This window comes from Stenella coeruleoalba (genome assembly GCF_951394435.1).
Source record: "Stenella coeruleoalba genome assembly, chromosome: 19".
Lineage (NCBI taxonomy): Eukaryota > Metazoa > Chordata > Mammalia > Artiodactyla > Delphinidae > Stenella > Stenella coeruleoalba.
The window spans coordinates 12,504,467-12,523,911 of record NC_137165.1 but is presented as its reverse complement, the minus strand read 5'-3'; the positions used below and the strand labels follow the sequence as shown (position 1 = coordinate 12,523,911).

The 19,445-nt window shown below is 52.5% G+C and overlaps 1 protein-coding gene across 1 annotated transcript in view; it reads left to right on the top strand.

Moving 5' to 3' along the window:
- The window catches only part of RAP1GAP2 (RAP1 GTPase activating protein 2), a 213,028-nt gene that overhangs the window by 182,135 nt on the left and 11,448 nt on the right, over positions 1-19,445 (top strand). The window contains exons 13-18 of the mRNA XM_079903638.1: positions 149-249; positions 2,341-2,470; positions 4,912-5,067; positions 10,277-10,348; positions 10,865-10,951; positions 12,299-12,433. Of these exons, the coding sequence (XP_079759764.1) occupies positions 149-249; positions 2,341-2,470; positions 4,912-5,067; positions 10,277-10,348; positions 10,865-10,951; positions 12,299-12,433 (681 nt within the window). The remainder of the gene's footprint in view (positions 1-148; positions 250-2,340; positions 2,471-4,911; positions 5,068-10,276; positions 10,349-10,864; positions 10,952-12,298; positions 12,434-19,445) is intronic.

Below are 19,445 nucleotides of genomic sequence, written 5' to 3'. Positions count from 1 at the left end.
TGGATGACAGAGCCACTGGATGGCAAATGAGGGCGATGGGGAAAGGAAGAAAGGGACCAGGTATCTGGACAATCACATTCCTTCTCTTGGCAGCAACGAGAAGGCTTATTTTTCTGAACTTCTGCCCCTTATTCTGTTTCTCTTTCAGACCCTGGAGGAGGAGCTGTTTGGGAACAGTGAGGAGAGCCCAGCTTTCAAGGAGTTCTTAGATCTGCTGGGAGACACCATCACGCTGCAGGACTTCAAAGGGTGGGTTTTAGCCAAGTGATGGCTCTGCCCCTATTGATGAGGCCCTAGAGGAAGGGGGAGGACTGACTGCAGAGTTTCAGGGGGTGGCATGTGAGAGTTAACAACACGCACAAGGAACATGGGATTATTTTTCAGCAAATGATCAACACTCATTGATTGCATCTCGAAGGACTCGGTGGTACAGGGCATAATCCTGAATGGCAGATGGTCTGAAAGGCATTGACTTTGGCCCTTAGGATGCATGATGAAATCGTTCCACCTGAGATTTGCCTTCCTAATTACAGTTGGCTCAGACTGAGAGTGAAATGAATCCACCTTCCCTTCCAGGTGAGCAGGTCACTCACCTGCTAGGCATTCCGGAAAGAGGACCCTATGTAGTTTTGGGGGAAATGACCCATTTTAGATAAGACACAAAAAGAATGGTTAATTAAGAGTTCTGGTGCAAATACCGTAATCCCTCTGGCAGGAACCTATGCAACAGTGTGTGGTTCTCTAAGCGGACAGAAAGAATATTGGGGCCGTTTCTTGGAAAGCTCTGGCCTTTGACGTTCCTTGACAAAGGCAACACTTGGGGAGGGCCTTCGGACCTGGGCAGCCTGTTCTCTGCCTTGTGGCTGGCACACGGCTGAGCCCTCAGAATTTCCCACCTCAGCAGCCGCATTACCAGGATGTCCTAACATGTGTGAACGCACTAGCTCTGTGTCTGGCATGGAGTAGGTGCTTGATAATCACTTATTTCCTCTGTTCCCTTCTCTCCTCCTCTTCCTCCCCCTTCAAGGTCATCACTGCTGGCTGGAGCCAGTCACACATGGGTCAAAATCCCATCTCTGCCACTAATTAGCTCTATGACGTTGAACAAGTGACTTAGCCTCTGCAAGCCTCAGTTTCCTTGTCTGTAAAAAGGGAGATAAAGATAGTGCTGACCCCACAAGCCTGCTGGAGAATTGAAATAGATAGTGCACGTGAAGCACTTAGGCCAGTGCCACGCAGAGTAAGCACTGGTCGTCATTGTTCTTATTATACCACCTTCCATTGGCTCTGAGATGCCATCCTTATAAGATACATCCTGATTTCAGAGAGGTTAAAATGGGAAAAAATGTTCCATCTTGCAACTGATGAAATAAAGTATATTAAAACCAGGAAGGACCCCAGAGGTCATGTAATCCTATCCCTTTATTTTCAAGAGAAAGGAAACGGAGGCCTGGAGAGATTAAGTGATATGCCCAAGGTCATGTGCTGACTTAGCGGCAGAAGCTGGTCTAGAACCTGAATGGACCTAACTCCTGGCCACATGTGTTTTCCGCCATGTGGGGCTGAGCACATTTCTGGCTTGTATTATAGTGCTTGGGGTTGGGGGGACCTGATGTTCAGGATCTGTTTTATTTCATTTTCCGAAAGGAACATGTATCCCACTCTCCTTGCTGGAGAAGATGAGCCATGGCTAGCAGCCATGTTTCTATAAGGGAAGGAGGGGCAGCTCTGAGAAGCCCACCCAGTTCCTTAGTATTTTTTTTTTTTTCCTGCCTGCAAGGACGTAGCCAGAGAAGGGACCTCCTTGGATACCTCCCAGCTGCTGTGGTGGGGTCTCCATATCCGGGACTGGCTGGGTAGAAGTCAAGCATCTGTCCCCTCTTCTCGCTGACTCCGGATACTCCTGTGGGGCTCACCACCATCCAAAAGGATGGACGGCTGCCCTGGCTCTGGGCTGAGGACCTGGACACAGCCTTGCAGAGATCAAAGGCTTATGCCCAGCCTTGGGGGCCACTAGCAGCTGGGACGGCATTTGTCTGGGGTTGTGGATGGATGGACGACCTCTCTTCCCATGGAGTGGAGGGGACACAGCCAAGGCTTGGAATGGAGGTCCTGCCTTTGTCTTTGAAATAGTAATTTACGGTTAGAAGCCAGGGCTCATCTGCTCAGAAGATGAGCCTTATCTGCTTTCCCAGAATCATAGTCTCTCTGCCCTCGACTCTTCCACATCTTCTCTCATTCTCCTGCCCCCATGTCCTTAGGGAAGGTTGTACCAAGTTGCCCACTTCCCTTCTCTCTCTTTCTCTCTCTTCCCCTGGCACTCTCCCGTTCCCCTGACAGTTTCCGAGGAGGCCTGGATGTGACCCATGGACAGACGGGGGTGGAATCAGTGTACACGATATTCCGGGACAGGGAGATCATGTTTCACGTCTCCACAAAGCTGCCGTTTACCGAGGGAGACACCCAGCAGGTAACCGGGTTCAGGATGGCTTCAGGAGCCTGGGGCGTGTGAGGTGAAAGCCTGCGTCTGGTCTCCCTGGAGAACCGAGGCCGCCTTCCCCATTTTCATAATCAAGAAGCCCGTCTGTTCAACTTTGTTCCTTTTATCAAAACCTGAACTACTGTGTTATTCCACCAAGGCCGCAGGTCAGCAGCCTGTGTGGGAGGCGGGACAGAGCTCCTGGTTATCCCACTGTGACTGATGCAGAAACAGTGGTTAAAAGACTGTTTCCCAGGTGATCAGGGGCAGAGCTGTGAGCAGAGCCCAGGTGCCCTGATCGTGTAGGCTGGTGATAAAGAGTACATGACGTGGTCTGCAGGTGGTGGCTTGAAGCCAGCTCTGCCACTGAGGGGTATGTGACTCTGGGCAAGCTGGTAATCTTGTGTCCTCATTTGCCTCATCTGTAAAATGGGGATAACACCACGTACATTAGAGGGTTGTGGTGGGGATCACATAAGGTTCTGATTGTAGGACTCAGTATGATGCCCGGCTTGTGGCAGGCTTCCTACCTCATGTCTGTTCACTGTCCAGGCCACTCTTCCTGGCCCAGAGATGTCAAGCTGGTTATTGCATGTGACCCCCCCACACCCCTCTCCAGCTTGTCTAGTCATACAGCCTTACCTCTTAGGACACCTGCCGTGGGCAGGAATCCAGCCTTTTCCTTGACTGGAGAACCCTGAATGAGACCTCTGCTTCCAGTGTATTCCTCCTTTCCCTCTCATTTGCTGCTTCTGACAGCTGCACGTCCCCGGGGAGGACCTGGCTTCTTTTTCTCATCGAGCCCTGAAACCAGCAGCTGGTCCCTGGCTGTGGTCCCATTTGCCCCGTCCCACTCTTTGTACCATTTCAGTCTCTAGGAAGATAAGGAAGGAAGCTAGGCCTTTCACCAAACTCGGACCCATTTGTTTCTGATCAGGGAGCCCAGGAGGGAGCACAGATGTAATATTGTAAACATAGTGCCTGGCTTCTTAGGAAAAAAGGAAATTGGCAAAGGAGACTGCAGTTTGGCTCTAAAATAACTACTGAATGTTCCAGAAACAAATAGGAGCAGGATTCCTTTTGTGCCCAAAGTAGGTTTTCTTGCAGTGTTTTACCTTCAGCTCTTTTCCCTCATGGCCTCCCTCACCCGCTGCCCCAGCCTGAGACTGAGGACCGTTCTCTGCCTGGCTTGTTCTCAGTGTCACCTGTTAAGCGGGATGTGCACAGAGCTTGGCTCTCAGCAAGGACTGAATACATGTTAATTTCTCTTCCTAAGAAATGGGATGATGTGTGTGCCATAAGTGAGACAATTTGTAAAAGTGCCCAGCACAGGGCTTAGTATACAGCTGGTGCTCAGTAAGTGAGAAACTCAGTGGGAAACAGAGCTTACGTGCAGTAGGTGTTTAATAAAGGAACAAAGTGTAGGTAAGCACCTAGCCTGGGTTTGGTATACAAGAGGGCCTTAACGTTTGAAATCTTGCATGGGAACAGCCCAGTATGGTTCCTGGCACACAGTAGGTGCTTGGGGATTGAGATCACCTGTGACAGCACCTGGCCGAGCTTGGGATGCTGAATCGGGGTTGTATTTCTCTCTCCCCCATGACCTCCACCAAGCCAGGTTGCCCGTATTTCTCTGAGCATGGTTCTTCTCCTTTCTGGTATAGGATGATCTGCCCCCTCCTTCCTGATCATCCACATTTCCATCAAGTGCTCCCTTCTCTCCCAATCTCCTCTTCCAGGAAGCCCTCTCAGATTGCTACCAGGCCTCTGATTTTGCCCTCTTCTCCGCCCCCATAGGCACTTTGTGGGTAGTGGCTGATTTAGCATTTGCTGGCTGGTGGCTTTGTTAGTGTTCTCAGGTGGCTCCACCTGTGTTTGTGTCTCTCCCAGATCAATTACAAGCTCTCCCAGGGCAAAACCCGGCCTCACTTTTTTTTTTTTTTTTTTCGGTACGCGGGCCTCTCACTTTTGTGGCCTCTCCCGTTGCGGAGCACAGGCTCCGGACGTGCAGGCTCAGCGGCCATGGCTCATGGGCCCAGCCGCTCCGCGGCATGTGGGATCTTCCCGGACCGGGGCACGAACCCGCGTCCCCTGCATTGGCAGGCGGACTGTCAACCACTGCGCCACCAGGGAGGCCCCCGGCCTCACTTTTTAACTAGTCTCCGCGAGTCCTGAGTCAGGGCTACCTCTACGTGCTATAGAGCTCAGTAAGAAGCTTGCCAGCCTCCTCCTGACAACGTAGACATTTTCCTCATTTTTTTTGCTTTTTAGTGGCTTCTAGAGAGTGAAAGAAAAAGCTCCTTGGAGAGAGAGGTCTCAGCGTTCCGGGGTTTATGTATAACGATAGAATAATGAGGAATTTCCTATATAGACCTGTTCTGTTTTCAGGATGTTCCTAACTGGCTTATAACAATGGAACACTTTCTGATTAGCTCCAGAGAAAGAGACACATTGGGAATGACATTGTGGCCATCATCTTCCAAGAAGAAAACACACCGTTTGTCCCAGATATGATTGCCTCCAACTTCTTACATGCCTACATTGTTGTGCAGGCTGAGAACGAGGGCACAGAGACCCCATCCTACAAGGTAAGGAGAAAGTCCCGTCGGAGGAGGTGGTGGGCCCAGGCACCTCACCACACTTCATGGAATCAGCGACATCGAGCAACACCACGTCTCAGTGGCTCCTCAGACCATCCTCCGAAACGTGATAGATTTCCCACGAGTTCTCGGGTTTCTGGGGTTTGCGAGCTAGATTCTTGGAGAGCGCCTTCTGAGGTCACCTCATCCATCTTGCTGCCTTCAGGTTCCCAGCCTCTAACTCAAGGGTTGAGAAGCACCCCGTGTCCCTACGTGGAATCTGGTACTGCCATTTGCTAGAGCGAGGCAGAGCCAGAGGAGAGCAGAGAAGAGAAAGTGGAGAGGACTGTCAGGAAAGAGGAGAGGAAGAAGGCGGTGACAAACAAAGGGAAGGAAGGAAAGGGAGAGATGTTCATGGTGAGAAGGGTGCAGAGCAGGGTAGACCCTGGCCGCTGGGGGGGGCCCTCTGGTTTAGCCATTCTGGGCAAATGATCTTAATTTGAAGACTCCCAGGGAGGTAGGGTTGTGAGCATCTGGGTCTAAACCTCCTGACCCATTTAGTGGGCTTTCACACTGGCTCAGAATCTTCACGGACGTAGATGAGCGTCAGCTGCCCTCACCCTGTCCCCTCCTGATGGCTGTGTCTCTAACCCTCTCCTTTGCTTCTCCATGAGGAACAATTCCAACCTCTTGGGTAACAGTTTCTCTGTATCACAGTGGTGTTGGGGGGCATGGGACCCAAGGGAGATAGACTGAGGCAGGGTTTTTAAAGTGGATGTTAGATAGGTTTTGTTATGTATTCCTTGTAGATAAGTGCAAAATGTGGAGTTCCCATGCTTCTTGTGTTTTCTGGGGAGAGAAGCCATAGCTCACATTCTCAGAGAACTCCCTGTTCCCCACAGTGTTAGGAACCACATTTGTAAGGGAGAGGGAAAAGGAGCCTGGAAGAGGAAACCATAGGCCTGAAATGTTTCCTATATAATAACTTAGGCCAATGCTGGTCCCTGGGGTTCATGAGGCCATACCACTTCATAGCCATCTTTCCAGCATATCAATTTTGCTTGAATATTTTCGGAAAGAAAAATGATGTTATATAATTTTTATATCAGCACAAACCCAGGTGTATGAAGTGCAAAATTCACATCAGCTTTAAAGCCAAATGGGAGGCTTCCAAAACAGAACCAAAAAACCCCACTCTCTCTTGTTGAGGACAGCTGATTCCTTTATATGCCCACGTTCATCCTCCTCTGTCACTGAGCAGTCTTAGCTGAAAAGTTGGAGAAGCCATGGTTTGGGTGTTTCCTTCAAGGCTTTCACCAACGGGGACATTCATTTCAAACAACTGGTTGATTAATTTGTTGGTGGAAGCAAGCGTCCTCATTCAGTGCCTACTGTGTGGGCACTTGGAAGTGACATAAAGCACCAGCTTCAGGGAAGGGACAGAAGAGGCTGTGAGGCAGTTCAGCCACTGGGTCACTCAGACAGCCACCCGGTTCTTTTAACAGCCAGCGGTGGCAGAGACGGATCCTCAGAGTAAAGCTGTGTGATAGGAGGGCACCCAAGGCCTTCCAGGCAGTCATGTATGTACGTGTGGCTTATCTGCTGGGCCTCTGCCGGCAGAATGAGGCCTCTCGTGGACGTCTAGTATTTGCTTTTAGTTCCTGATAGGAAATGGAGTTCAGCTAACTGCCTCTCCACTTTCCAAGAGCTTTTGTAGAGTAGGAAAATACGAAAGAGAAAAATCAGAGATCCAAGAAAGCACCCCCCCACCTCCAGCGTTGATGCCGGAAGTCTTTACCAAGTCTCCCTAGCCACCGTTTCTGGTCCAGGGGAAAGCACTGTCCTCAGAGGGGTGGTGAGAAGCAGAGCTCACAGGGAGAGCGGGGCTGTCCCTGTGATGTGGGACCTTGGGCTCCGCCTGCCAGGCAAGCATCGAAGCTGGAGGGCAAGACTGTGAGTGGGGCTGGGTCGGGGGGCAGAGGGCAGGGAGGGAGATCAGCCTTTCAAGGTGCTCCCCAGAGCTCTGTCCATCCACGGCCCCAGCAGCACCCCAGTGATGGGCAGGCTGAGGAGGACATGGTTAGATCCCTCAGGGGGGGGTCCAGGTGACACGGGACCTTAGCTGACCCCTGCGCGCTTAGGGGCTATGGCAAAGGAGGGTGAGATTTCCTTGGGGGCTGGGCAGTGCCCCAGGGGGCCCCCAGTGGGGAGGACAAACAACAGGGAAGAAGAGGAAGGGTGTGAAGGACAGCGGTGGGAATGTGCAGGAAAGTGTCCCAGACCGAGAGGCTCCGGAATCTGGGGTTCTTGTCCTGACCCTGCCTCTGACTGCTGTGTGACCTTGGGCCAGTTCCTTCCCTCTCCGGGCTTCTGTTGCCTTCCGTGTGAAATGAGGAAATTGGAGTAGGCAATCTCTGAGCTCTTTCCAGTTTTGACATGCTGAGGAGGGGAAGGAAGGGGAGTTGAGAAAGAGGGGGGTGTGTGTGTGTGGATTAGAAAGTGGTTTGGGGGAACTCTAGTATTTCAGGTGTACTTTATTAGGTGCAGGTCAGCAGGGAAGATAAAAAAAAACATTGAGTGACAGTGGTTACCTCTTATTTGATCTGCGTTGGACACTGTGCTAGGCCCTTATGAGCAGTCTTCTTGAATTCTCCCAAGCCTCTGGCCAGGCAGGCCTCCATTGGCCCTGTTTACAGGGGAGCAAATTGAGGCTGAGCTTAAGTTTCTTTTTTTTTTTTTTTTTTTTTTGCGGTATGCGGGCCTCTCACTGTTGTGGCCTCTCCCGTTGCGGAGCACAGGCTCCAGACGCGCAGGCTCAGCGGCCATGGCTCATGGGCCCAGCCGCTCCACGGCATGTGGGATCCTCCCGGACCGGGGCACGAGCCCGCGTCCCCTGCATCGGCAGGCGGACTCCCAACCACTGTGCCACCAGGGAAGCCCAGAGCTTAAGTTTCTTAAGGCCCGAGGCCACGGAGCCCAGAAACAGTGGAACCAGGGTCCTGTCCAGGTCTGACTGTGGTCTTCATCACAGAGCTGTCAGAGCAGGTGGGAACTTGGACCCACGATCTGGGGTGTGCATGAAACATCGCATCGAACTATGTTTCAGATGTGAATTTCATCCCCATCCTGCTAGCTTGGAAGGAAATTATAGCTGAGCCATCGCTAGGACCCTCTCCCCACCCTGTCTGAGCTCATCCTACCCCGACTCCTCAAGTTCTGCAAAGGTGTCAGGAATCTTACGTGAAGCAGACCCCGGAGGCGGGTTCCCGTCCAGGTGCCCTCTTTCCCTCACTACTGGTCTGCTGCTTGAGCGACCTTTGTGGTTCTCTAAGGCTTCCAGGCCATGCTTGGACAGATGTGGGGATCTTATGAGGTCTGGAGTCCTCAGAGGCTCCCCGCCTCCCAGGTGTATTCTTATTACTTACACACCCCTGTCTCCTTCCGCTTTCCAGTTCTTGAAGAGTCTCTTCCCCAGAGTCACCTGCTGCCTCTGTCTTTCTAAGCCCTGCCCCCACCCCTGCTGGGAGGCCTTGGCTGGATTTAGAAAACAGGAAGGTGAGGTTGTGTTCAAGCAGCTTCTGCTTTCAGCTCGGCAACCCAACCGTCCCCAAGAGGAGGGAACAACAAAGGCCCAGGTGTTTCGCTGGAAAGGGGTCAGGAGAGGGAGCGCGTGGGGATAGAGAGTCGCCATCAGAGGAAGGATCCTGTCTCCCGCCTGTCTGACCCGGCTGCTGCCGTGGGCTCGTGGGCGCGTCTGGCTGGGAGACTCGGGTGGCTTTAAGAGCTTATCTGCAGCTCCTTACCTGGTCGGCACAGACTACTCCAATGAGAGCCTGAGAAGGAAGGGGCATCGGGGTGGGAAGAGGGGAGAGCTGGGCCTGGCCTCTGGCCTCATCCTCGCCAGCAGCCCGTCAGTGGCCTTCCCCCTCCCTCTCCCCCAGTTTTGGCTCCATGGGTGGAATTCTTGACTTGTGCCACGGGTGCACGGTGGGTGGGTGGTGGAGGGGGAACTGTTTGGCAGCTGGAACCAGCCAGAAATCACGTCAGCCAAGCACGTACCATTTCCTGACTCCGGGCACTGCCGTGTGGGCCATGGGGACAGTCTTGCACTTGGGGAGAGAAAGTCATGTAGACCAGCCCTCTCCCGCTCCCTTCCCCTGCAGACCCTGGCCGGCCTTTCCTTGGCCTGGCTCCGAGCTGCCTGCTCACCCGGTCTGGCAGACTCTGCATCTGCCCTACTTCACAGGCTGGGCAGGCTGGCGGCATGCCAGGGCTGGGCTCGCGTCAGCAGCCGCCGGGGAAGGGAGAGGGCAGAGTCTCCAGAGAGGCCTGCAGCCTCGGGGGCTGAGAACAGGTGACACGAGGGCACCTCCGTGCAGAGAGGGAAAAGGGAGGTGTGGGGCCTGTCCTGAGCCTGGGAGACCCTCACACAGAGCGCCTTGGTGTCCTTCCACCCCCAATTCCCAGGCCGGGCCCTGGCGCTCTGTTAGTTGCAGCCTTGCCCGGCCTGACCGACCCTTTGTGTCTGGGACCAGGGCTCCCAAACACCAGTCCGCTGACCGCACAGAAGCTCTCGGGTGCGTTTAAGGGTTGCAGATTCCTGGCTCCACCCCAAAGCTGCTGACTCAGTAGGTTTGGGGTGGAGCCCATGCAATCGGTATTTATTTTTAAACACTTGAAGTGATTCTGACGTCTGGTCAGGTTTGGGAGTCAGTGTCATCGGAAGGAATCCCAGAGCAGGGTCGGGGTGCTCCGGACTCTCAGTTCATCTCCGGGGCTGATCTCCTGTGAGCCTTTGAGGCTCCACGGCTCTGGGCGTCTGTTTCCTCATCGGGAATCCAGGGCTAATAATTCTGCTGGTGCCTTCTCTGTAGGATTAGCGTCCCAGTCGAACGAGGTAATGCGATAGCATCTCCTGGGCTCTTGTGCTACATTAGAATCAGGGTTCCAGGCTGCTCTTCAGCCCTGTCCAGTCGTCTTGCCAAACTTGCTTCCGGCCTCCAGGAATGCAGATGAGGGTATGGGGATAGCTCCATGCCATCCAGCCCCGCTTCTAGGAACAGTGACTCGGGTGTGCCAGTGATGGTTCTTTATTTGTATTCTGGGAAGGGGAGGAAGGAGAAGGGGAGTAGGTCCCCTAGGACCAGGGCTCGGAACTCTCGTCATCCTCAGCTTGGGTCTCCTCCCTCCTGGCCCACACCGAGCTTCTGTGTTTCAGGTCGCAGTCACCGCACGGGAAGACGTGCCGGCCTTCGGCCCACCTCTGCCCAGCCCCCCTGTTTTCCAGAAGGTAAGAAATTCTCCTTTCTGCTCCTCTCATGTCCGAGACTCCAGGTTTTCACACCTGAGTGTCCGTGGTTGCAGGGGCGCTGAATTGGACTAGATCTTTAGGAGAACCTTCAGCAGGGTTGGGGAATCTCCTCACTTGGGGTCTCTCCCCACCTCTCCTTGTGCCGCCAGCCTGGCCCAGCACAGGGCCTTTTGTCAGGGTGTTTGATACTGGGGTTGCCTTTCTGCTAAAAGAAGGGTTTTTATGCCATGCTCCAGTCCCAGGAGGCTTGGGCACAGGTGGGCTTCCAGTCATGGAAATGCCACTGTGGGTGTGGAGGGTTGGTTTTCCCAGCACCAGGGAAGCTGGTTTCCATGTTAGCGTCTTAGCAGGTGGGCTTAGGCTGGGCTAGAACTGATGAAATGTCGGAAGGGGACCTTTCAGGGACTCTCCCAAGACCCCCTCTTCTGCCTACCTCTTCCTGTGGCTGAAGCCCTTTGGGCAACAGCTAAGGGTGGGGTGTCTTGTCTGTTCCAGGGCCCGGAGTTCAGGGAGTTTCTCCTCACCAAGCTCACCAATGCAGAGAATGCTTGCTGCAAGTCAGACAAGTTTGCGAAGCTGGAGGTGAGAGCGCGGTTTCTGATCTTCCTCCTGCCCTCCTGGACAGCCTTTCCTGGAGGTCTATTCTTGGGGCTGTTTAAGGTGGGGAAGCACCATCTTTGCCCCTCTAAGCCTTCAGCCTTGTGTTGATTTGGAGCTCTTTCTTCTTGCGGGAATTCCATCCAAACTTTAGGTCTAGTCAACCATTCACCAATCATTTATTGAGCACCTACTGTGTACTAGGCTCTGTTCTGTTCCCTGGGATACTGGGATATGTGAGGCACAGTTTCTGCCCTTATAGAGCTCATAGGCTGATGGGAGACAGGTATGATGCAGTGAGCTGGACTGTGATGGAGACCAGCACAGAGGCTGCTTCTGCTGATGGGGAATGGAGGGTGTGTTCAGGGAAGGCTTCTTGGAAGAGGTGGCCCTTGAGCTGCTGAGTCTGGATATCTGATGAACCTTTTGCCAGGAGGAAAGAGTGGGGAGGGTTATTCCAGGCATGAGAAACAGCATGAGCAAAGGCCAGGCAGATTCAGAGCGTGACTTTGTGAGGGAGCTGCAGAGGGTTGGATGTGGCCTAAGAAGGATTCATGTGGGGCCTGGAATGGTGGGAGGCCCACCTAGAGATGCTAGTTGGGTCAGATCAACTAGAACTAGAGGTGATGAGTCCCTAATAAAGTTCAGGAGGAGGTGGGAGAGAGGGTAGATTGAAGGCGAGGAGGGCAGGAAGCGTGACCAGTTAGAAGCTATTACAGGAGTCCAAAAGAGACAGTGACAGTGCGCTTACACCAGGCACGGGAAATGGTCAGAATCAGGAAGACCTGATGGACTCCAGTATATAAGGGTAGGGGTAAGTGGGATTGGTGGGGTGGCTCTTGGGCCTTTGTCTTGGGCTCTTTGCTGACATGGGGACCGCTGGAGATGAGTTCTGTTTGGACCTGCTGATTGGAGGTGCCTGCAAAGGCTGGGTTGTGGAAAGGGCTGGTCCTGGTCTGTGTGAATGGCGCCCCCTGGAGGCTGTATACATAGCCCTGGACGCACATCTGGATGGAGAAGAGCTGCGGGCAGTTGGGTACGTGGAGGCGGCAGAGATCTGGGCTAGGAGTCATCAGGGCAGAGCCATGGGAGGGCAGGATGGCCCAGGGAGAAGAGGCAGAGGGAAGAGCGCAGAGGGCCTGGCCCGGAGCTGTAGTGTTAGCTGCAGCATTTGTGAGAGTGGATCTCAGCCTGGATATCGGTCCATACCATTGCCGGGATGCAGTTGGCCAGAAGAACAGCCCTTGGGCCAGGTGTCGGGAGCCCCCCAGGGAGAGGCCACAGCTCTGTCTTCAGTGCCAGCTTCACAGCCCCCACCCTCTTCCCTTCCAGGACCGGACGAGGGCCGCCCTCCTGGACAACCTTCACGATGAACTCCACGCCCACACTCAGGCCATGCTGGGACTGGGCCCAGAAGAGGACAAGTTTGAGAATGGGGGCCATGGGGGATTCTTGGAGTCTTTTAAGGTACGGGCACAAGAGCGGCCGGGGATTGCTAGGGCAGGGAGGCGGGGGCCAAACAAGGGACGACAGCAGGGCAGAGTCCACGTGACCCTGAGACCAGAGCCCGAGTGCCAGCCAGCGGTGGCAGGACCAGCAGGGGCATCACAGATGTTTGCAGAGGGCAGGGGTCTCAGGAAGTGTGAGCGGTCAGAGCAGCCGACAGTGTCTCTGGCATCTTCCACATCCTGTCTTTGATCTAGATCATCTCCTCATCAGACTCCTGGAGTCTGGTAAGAAGGAACAGGGGAAGAGTTAGTAGCAGGAGAGGAGCCAGTGCAAGCCAAGAACATTCTTGCTTTCATCTGCCTCTTTCTGTGGTTGGGGAGCCCAGGGCAGGATGGCAGGAGCAAGGAAACCAGCCTTAGGAATCTTCAGCAGCCAGTGTGGGAGACTGCAAGGATCGTTCCCAGTTGCCAGGGCAGTGGAGGACCTGGCCAGGGCTGGTGGGATGGAGTTACAGGCAAGTGCTCGGGGACTTTGCAAAGGGAAGGGCTTTCTAACCAGAGTGAGCTACTAAAATAAGTAGTGAGCTTTCTGTCCCTGGAAGTATTCAAATAGAGCTTGGACAGACACTTAGCTGGCATGGGGTAAAAAAGGTTCATCATCACATGCTTGCCAAGTGCATGTTGGTCCACCCAGCACTTAACATCCAGCATCCGATTTGAGGCTGGCTGTAATCCTGTGCAGTTGGCAGAACTTGGGTCTTGTTATTTTTCACTCACACACAGGGGGATAGGCTGAGAGAGGCTGAAGGGCTGCTCAAAACGTTACACCTGCAGGAGAGGTAGAACCTTGTTTCAAACCCAGGTTTTCTGGTCTTTAGGTCAGTGTTCTGCTGGATTGCCCATTGCTAAATGATTTGTAAAGCTACCCTTTTGGTGGCGGTATGTGTGGGGTGAGGGTTAGACCTGCCTATATTAGAATCCCAGCTCTGTGAGATCCTGGACATGGTCTTTAAAGTCTCTGAGCTACAGATTTCTTTTTTTTTTTTTTACATCTTTATTGAAGTATGATTGCTTTACAATTGTGTGTTAGTTTCTGCTGTACAACAAAGTGAATCAGCTCTATGTATGCATATATCCCCATATTCCCTCCCTCTTGAGCCTCCCTCCCACCTTCCCTATCCCATCCCTCTAGGCTGTCATAAAACATCGAGCTGATCTCCCTGTGCTATGCGGCAGCTTCCCGCTAGCCATGCATTTTACATTTGGTAGCGTATAGATGTCCATTGAGCGACAGATTTCTTATCCACAGCACAGGGGTGATCCACAGGACCTCTGTCATGGAATCAGTGGGAAGACTCCTTGAAATAATGCCTGGAAAAGTACATGTGGCCTGGAATACAAGAAATGCTCAGTAGAAGTGTCAGCTGTTATTACTGTTTTCATGGAAAATGAAAGCTTAACATACATTATTCCACTGAAAGCCTCATGACTGCCCTCTGTGCCCTGTGAGGAAGGCTACTATTATGGGCATAATAATTTTGCTATGATAATTCGTACCCAATTTTAATAATGATGGGTGTGATTTTATATGCGAGGAAACCAAGACTCAAAGAGACAAAGCAATTTGTCCCAAGTCCTCCAGCAGACAGGGGAGTTGAATCCGGGTTTGCCAGATTCCAAAGCCTGTGTTCTTAACAGCTACATGACACTGCCTCCTGGTTCCTGACTCCATTAAGATTCCACCCATGCTAGCCCAGCCCGGGCAAGCCTGGGGTCCGTCCCTCGCTGCCAGGCTGGACCACAGAGAGCAGGGCAGAGCTCTGATGGCCTAGTTGGGGTCAACCGCTGAGATTCCTCATGGGAGTGGGGGTAGGGGCTGAGCTGCTCGCCTAGGCTGGTGGGAGATTCCTGGGGCATCTGTTTCAGTTGTGATGGACAGTGGCAGCCAGGGTGAAATAGAAATTGGGAAATCAAGAAGAAAGGGGGATGAGGGATAAGAGACGAGATGAAAGGGGAGGAAAGAGGGAGCCGGGTTGGCTAGCCCAGCCGAGAGAGGGGTGAACGCGACACCTGGTCATTAGGAAAACCTTTGTAGGCTCTGCCCCCCTTTCCTGCATCCCACAGTCAATGTAATTTATGTAAGACTTGAGCTACAGTTGACTAGCTAACCTCATGTTATATTTTGCAGACATGTAATGAAGCAAATTGCTTTCAGTTTTGCAGGTTTCTTTCTGTATTTGGGAGTTAATAATGATTTTTTTCAGATTTCAAATATTTTTATAACCTGGAAGAGCTTGTAGGCTGTGGACAGTGGATAGAATAGCCCAGCAGCTGCAGACAGGTTGTGAGTCTAAGGGCCATTTGTCCAGGCCCTTCCCTCCAGCAGGAGAAGCAGTTGATCTGTCCTTGACTCCACAGGGTCTGACTAAAGGGCTTTCCAAGAGAGATGCTTCAAGACTTTATCATCGCTTGTCTTTGGTCCTATAATCCAGGGAACTCATCTTTTCAACCCTAAATCCTTCCATCTGTAGGCTGAAGATAGACCCGCTTCTGCATTCTGCTTCCCTGCTTATCTCCGAGTTAGCACTGCGGGGCGAGGGAGGGGATGGTCACAGTCACGCAGTCACGGTCATGGTCAGTCACACAGAGTAAGCCTTCAGAGCTCTGCCGGTTATGATCAGCTTTTCTGCAAACACTGCTGGGCTTACTCTTTTGCCCTGTCCCTTCCGTCATTGCCCTCACGTCTCCCAAGCTGGGGGCAGGCCAGGCTTAGCAGCATGGAGCCCAGTGGCTTGAGGGATTCTGATGTTTTGGTCTTTCTTGCCTGTGGCCAGGCCTGTGGTCTGACCCAGCTCAGGAAACTGTTTCTAGTTTTGGTATTTCTTCGTGGGCCCCTAGGATGGCGCTGTGTGTCAGAATCACTGGCATTCCCTTGGAGTTCCTCACCCAGACCTCCATGGGATCCCGCTTGTAGGAACAGTGCGTGAAGCGACTCCAGGAAGAAAAGTTGCACGTTTCATCTCGTTCCTGTCAAATTTTCATCTCACAGGTTCAGGGAAACATAACTAAGAATTCCCAGGACTAAAAGTGATCTCAGCCATCTCTGCCCTTGCCTCTGTGACTGTTCTGCCCCCACTCTCCAGGGCAGTGACCCTCTGTCTCTGTCCCGAGGAGCAGACCCATCACTGCCCTGGGCTGTGCTACCTGGCACCTACTTAGATTAGCTCTTCACATCTTACTTCAACCCCACTGGCTCTAATTTAAGCTTTTCTCTCATGAGAAACAGAACCATTGGTTTATGGACATCCACACCCGCTTCTCAAACTGAGGTGCTTGGAGGTATTCTCAGGAATCTGCCAGTGCTACGAACAGTTTAAAATGTAGCATTTTTACTTTGGATGATAATCTAAATATTTATTTAGATGAAATATATATTTGCCATTAAACTCACAATTAAAAGACATTTCTATGGAATAAGTAGGTTTATTGCAAATGCAGTCCATGGGACCACTGCTGTTGGAGGTCCGTGGACATACTTTTGGAGTCTTGCAAGAAGAGTTTTCTATATAAAGGAGTGTACGTTACTCACCTTTGAAAAATACTGATCTCTAGACAGTTGTTCTCAAATGTCATTCTCAGGCACTGCCAGCCGTTCGTGGTGTTTTTATTGGTCCGTAATGAAATGAGTGATGCTACTTGATGTATCCGCATGCTTTGTACCTAAAACAAATGTGAGCCGTGTCTTGAGACGCACTGAGCTAGCCCTGTCCTCTGCTGACCTCATCATGCAGAAAGGGGATGGAGGCCCAGGGAGGGGAAGGTCACCCAGTGTCATTGGAACTGGGACCACAGCAAGCAGGGAGTTGTCAGGTGACTTTCTCCTAGCATCTGAGGGACTGTGATAGTTGATGCGCTGGTCTGATCTGACCCCTAGTGGCGGGAAAGGAGCACCAGGCTGCAGAAATCCCTGCAGAAGTACCTGCAGGCAGGCCAGCCCTGGAGCTCATGGATTGGAGCTCTGGTCTTTCGGAGTGGAGATGCAGAGGGATAGTTCCTTCTCCCGTTGGGCTGCTAGAGGGACAGAAGACCCTGTTCTGGACCTAGTACTTCCTGATTAGGACGCATCTCAGCAGGATAGCAGTTAGCATCTTTCTCTCCAAGGGCCCCTGCCTCTGTTGCTTGCCTGGTACCGATAGGCATGTCCCCTTCAGTGCTCATTCCTGTGCACTGTGTCCATTGAGTTGAGTTTGTTAAATTGAAACACTCACGAAACCCATTTAAGCAAGCGAGGTTTGTGGTTGACCCAGAGGATACGTGCTCCCTCGATGATACCAACGGGTGCTCATCCCCCCTGGGTGAAATGAAGTGACACAGCAGGTACCGAGAAAGTGACTCCCTCTCTCTTTTCTGACTCCCCCAAAGGAGAACTCTTTCAAACGTAAGCCGGGAGGTGAGCTGAGGGCAGGGAAACCCTGGTGACTGGGGTTGGTGATTGGCTGGGAGGAGAGCAGACTGTAAGGACAGGTAGGGACAGCTGTGTGAAATGTGGAATAGACAAGTCTAAGACTCCAGGGGCCAGAAATGGTAAGATTTCAGGTCAGTGCACGGAAGACCTTTCCAGAGGTCAGGCTGTCCGCTGCTGGAACAGGCAGCCTTGAAAGCAGTGAGCAGCCTGGCCCTGGGAAGATGCGAGCAGAGGAGTGGTGCACCATGGCCTGGATGTACAGGGGCTGAGTGGGAGCGGGTCCAGATGGTCCCTGCAGAGCTGATGCCCCTGCGAAGGCTTCACATGCCTTTTCCCTCCTGCCTCCGTGCTTGTTTTCACCTTTTACCTGATCTGCCCAGCTTGAAAAGGCTGGTACTTCCAGCTCTATATCACTTTGGAACGTGGAATACCTGAGACCTTGTCACTGGGTGATTTTGTCCAAATCAAGCATTATTTTAGGATTTTGAAGTAGCCATAGTCTCTCTCTCCTTTGGTCCCTGAGCGTGGGGGAGGAGGGCTGACCCTGAACAAGCAGGTAACACACCAGGTGTCCGGTCACGTGGACACATCCTGTCTCATGTCATCCTCGTGTTTACAGACGAGGGAACTGTCTCCAAAAGGTTCACATACTGTGCTTGGAAGAGCCAGCATTCAAACCCCTTCCTGTTTGCTTTGAGCAGCAGATGGCTCCCCTGCACATCCCTGGAATTCCATGTCAGCCCATTATCTCCTCCAACTTATCTAGTTGACTCAGACAGCAGCACCAAGGGCATTCAAGAAGGTTCTTCCCAGACTGCTGGAGATGTCTGGGGGGAGAGGTGCTGAAGCTCCATGGTCTCTGGTCACCCCTAGTCCATCAACCAGTTGAACCCTGTGTTCAATATGAACCACTTTTGGGGATCTTGGGACCCTTCTATCTGGGGCCCAGGTTCTGATTTGGGTCCTGGCTCCATCTCTTACCTGAGGTGTGACCTGGGTAATCTTTTACCTTTAGGGACCTTTTCTGTTATTTATTTATATTTGGCTGCATTGGGTCTCCGTTGCTGCGCGCGGGCTTTCTCTAGTTGCGGCGAGCGGGGGCTACTGTTCGTTGCAGTGCGCGGGCTTCTCATTGCAGTGGCTTCTCTTGTTGCGGAGCACGGGCTCTAGGCACGTGGGCTTCAGTAATTGAGGCACGTGGGCTCAGTAGCTGTGGCTCGCGGGCTCTAGAGCACAGGCTCAGTAGTTGTGGCGCACGGCTTAGTTGCTCCGTGGCCTGTGGGATCTTCCCAAACCAGGGCTCAAACCCATGTCCCAGGTACTGGCAGGCGGATTCTTAACCACTGCGCCACCAGGGAAGTCCTGGGACCTTTTCTATCAGTGCCATCCTCTCTGCATCTCAGAGTGGCAGGATTTAATAAGATCATGTATGTGGAGCTCAGTAGACCAGATACCATCACACAGGGCTTATGACCCATGTCAAATCTTCGCTGGAAAGAGACATCGAGGAACAGATTACAATATAAATGATTAATTAACACGTCATTGTTGATGACTATAGTGGTGGCAACACATGAGGACACCAATGGAATGAAATGATGCTGAGATTTATGGAGCACTTGACTCAGTTAAGGAACCTTGATGTTTATCCAGGGACCCCTCAGAGTGGTACCCCACCTGTCCTGCCCTCGGTTCTCCAAAGGGTTTGTGACTTAATGATCTTTGCAGGATGAAATGAATAGAATGTGCTGGCTGTTTTAACCATGTTGCAGGAAACTGTTGCTAGGGGACTGTTCTGTGGTCTAGAAAGGGAGAGAGAGGGAGAGAGATGAGGTCCCTTAAGGGGTGTCTTTGGCTCAGACGGGAGAGCCTAGGTGACCTCAGGAATACAAGGCTGGTAGGCTCCATGCTTATTTGCAAACGGTCCTCCTTTCTGAACCAGCTTCCCTCGTCAGGACAGAAAGGCAGGCGGGTTGTGGTCCTTGGCTGGGTCAGAGATTAGAGAATTCCTGACCTTGGGGAGAGACCTCGGGGGTATCTGCTATTTGGGTTGGGAGCAACATTCACGCTAATTTCTTGGGGCCACCTTGCCATAGACCAAGCTCTTCTCTCGATACTTCAAGGGAGAGAAGGAGGTTAGTTCTTCCACACGAGACCATCTGGAGGTTGGCACGTGGAGCTGACACGTGTGTGCGAGTGCGGGAATGAACCCAGTGAGGAGGAGAGCAGCGTCTTTCTACATCAGTTTTCCGGAGCTGAGGTTCTGCTGGCTCACACAATAAGGAAAATCCGCTAGTTCCCTTAACGCGGGGCCCAAGGTGGCTCACGGTCATCCAGGCTCCTTTCCCTTTCCCCTCTGCCGTCCCCTGCTCATCAGCTCTACCTCTCAGGCCTGACCCCTCACGGCCCCAAGGCGGCTGCTACGGTTTCAGGAGCAGACAAGTCACATCCCTTTTGGGAACAGCCCCCAGCAGATGTCCCTTCATGTTCCACTGGCAAGGGGAGGGGCGATGTGACTACCTTAGATGGATCACGATTTACTCCTTTGTCTCGTGGAGGAAGAGAG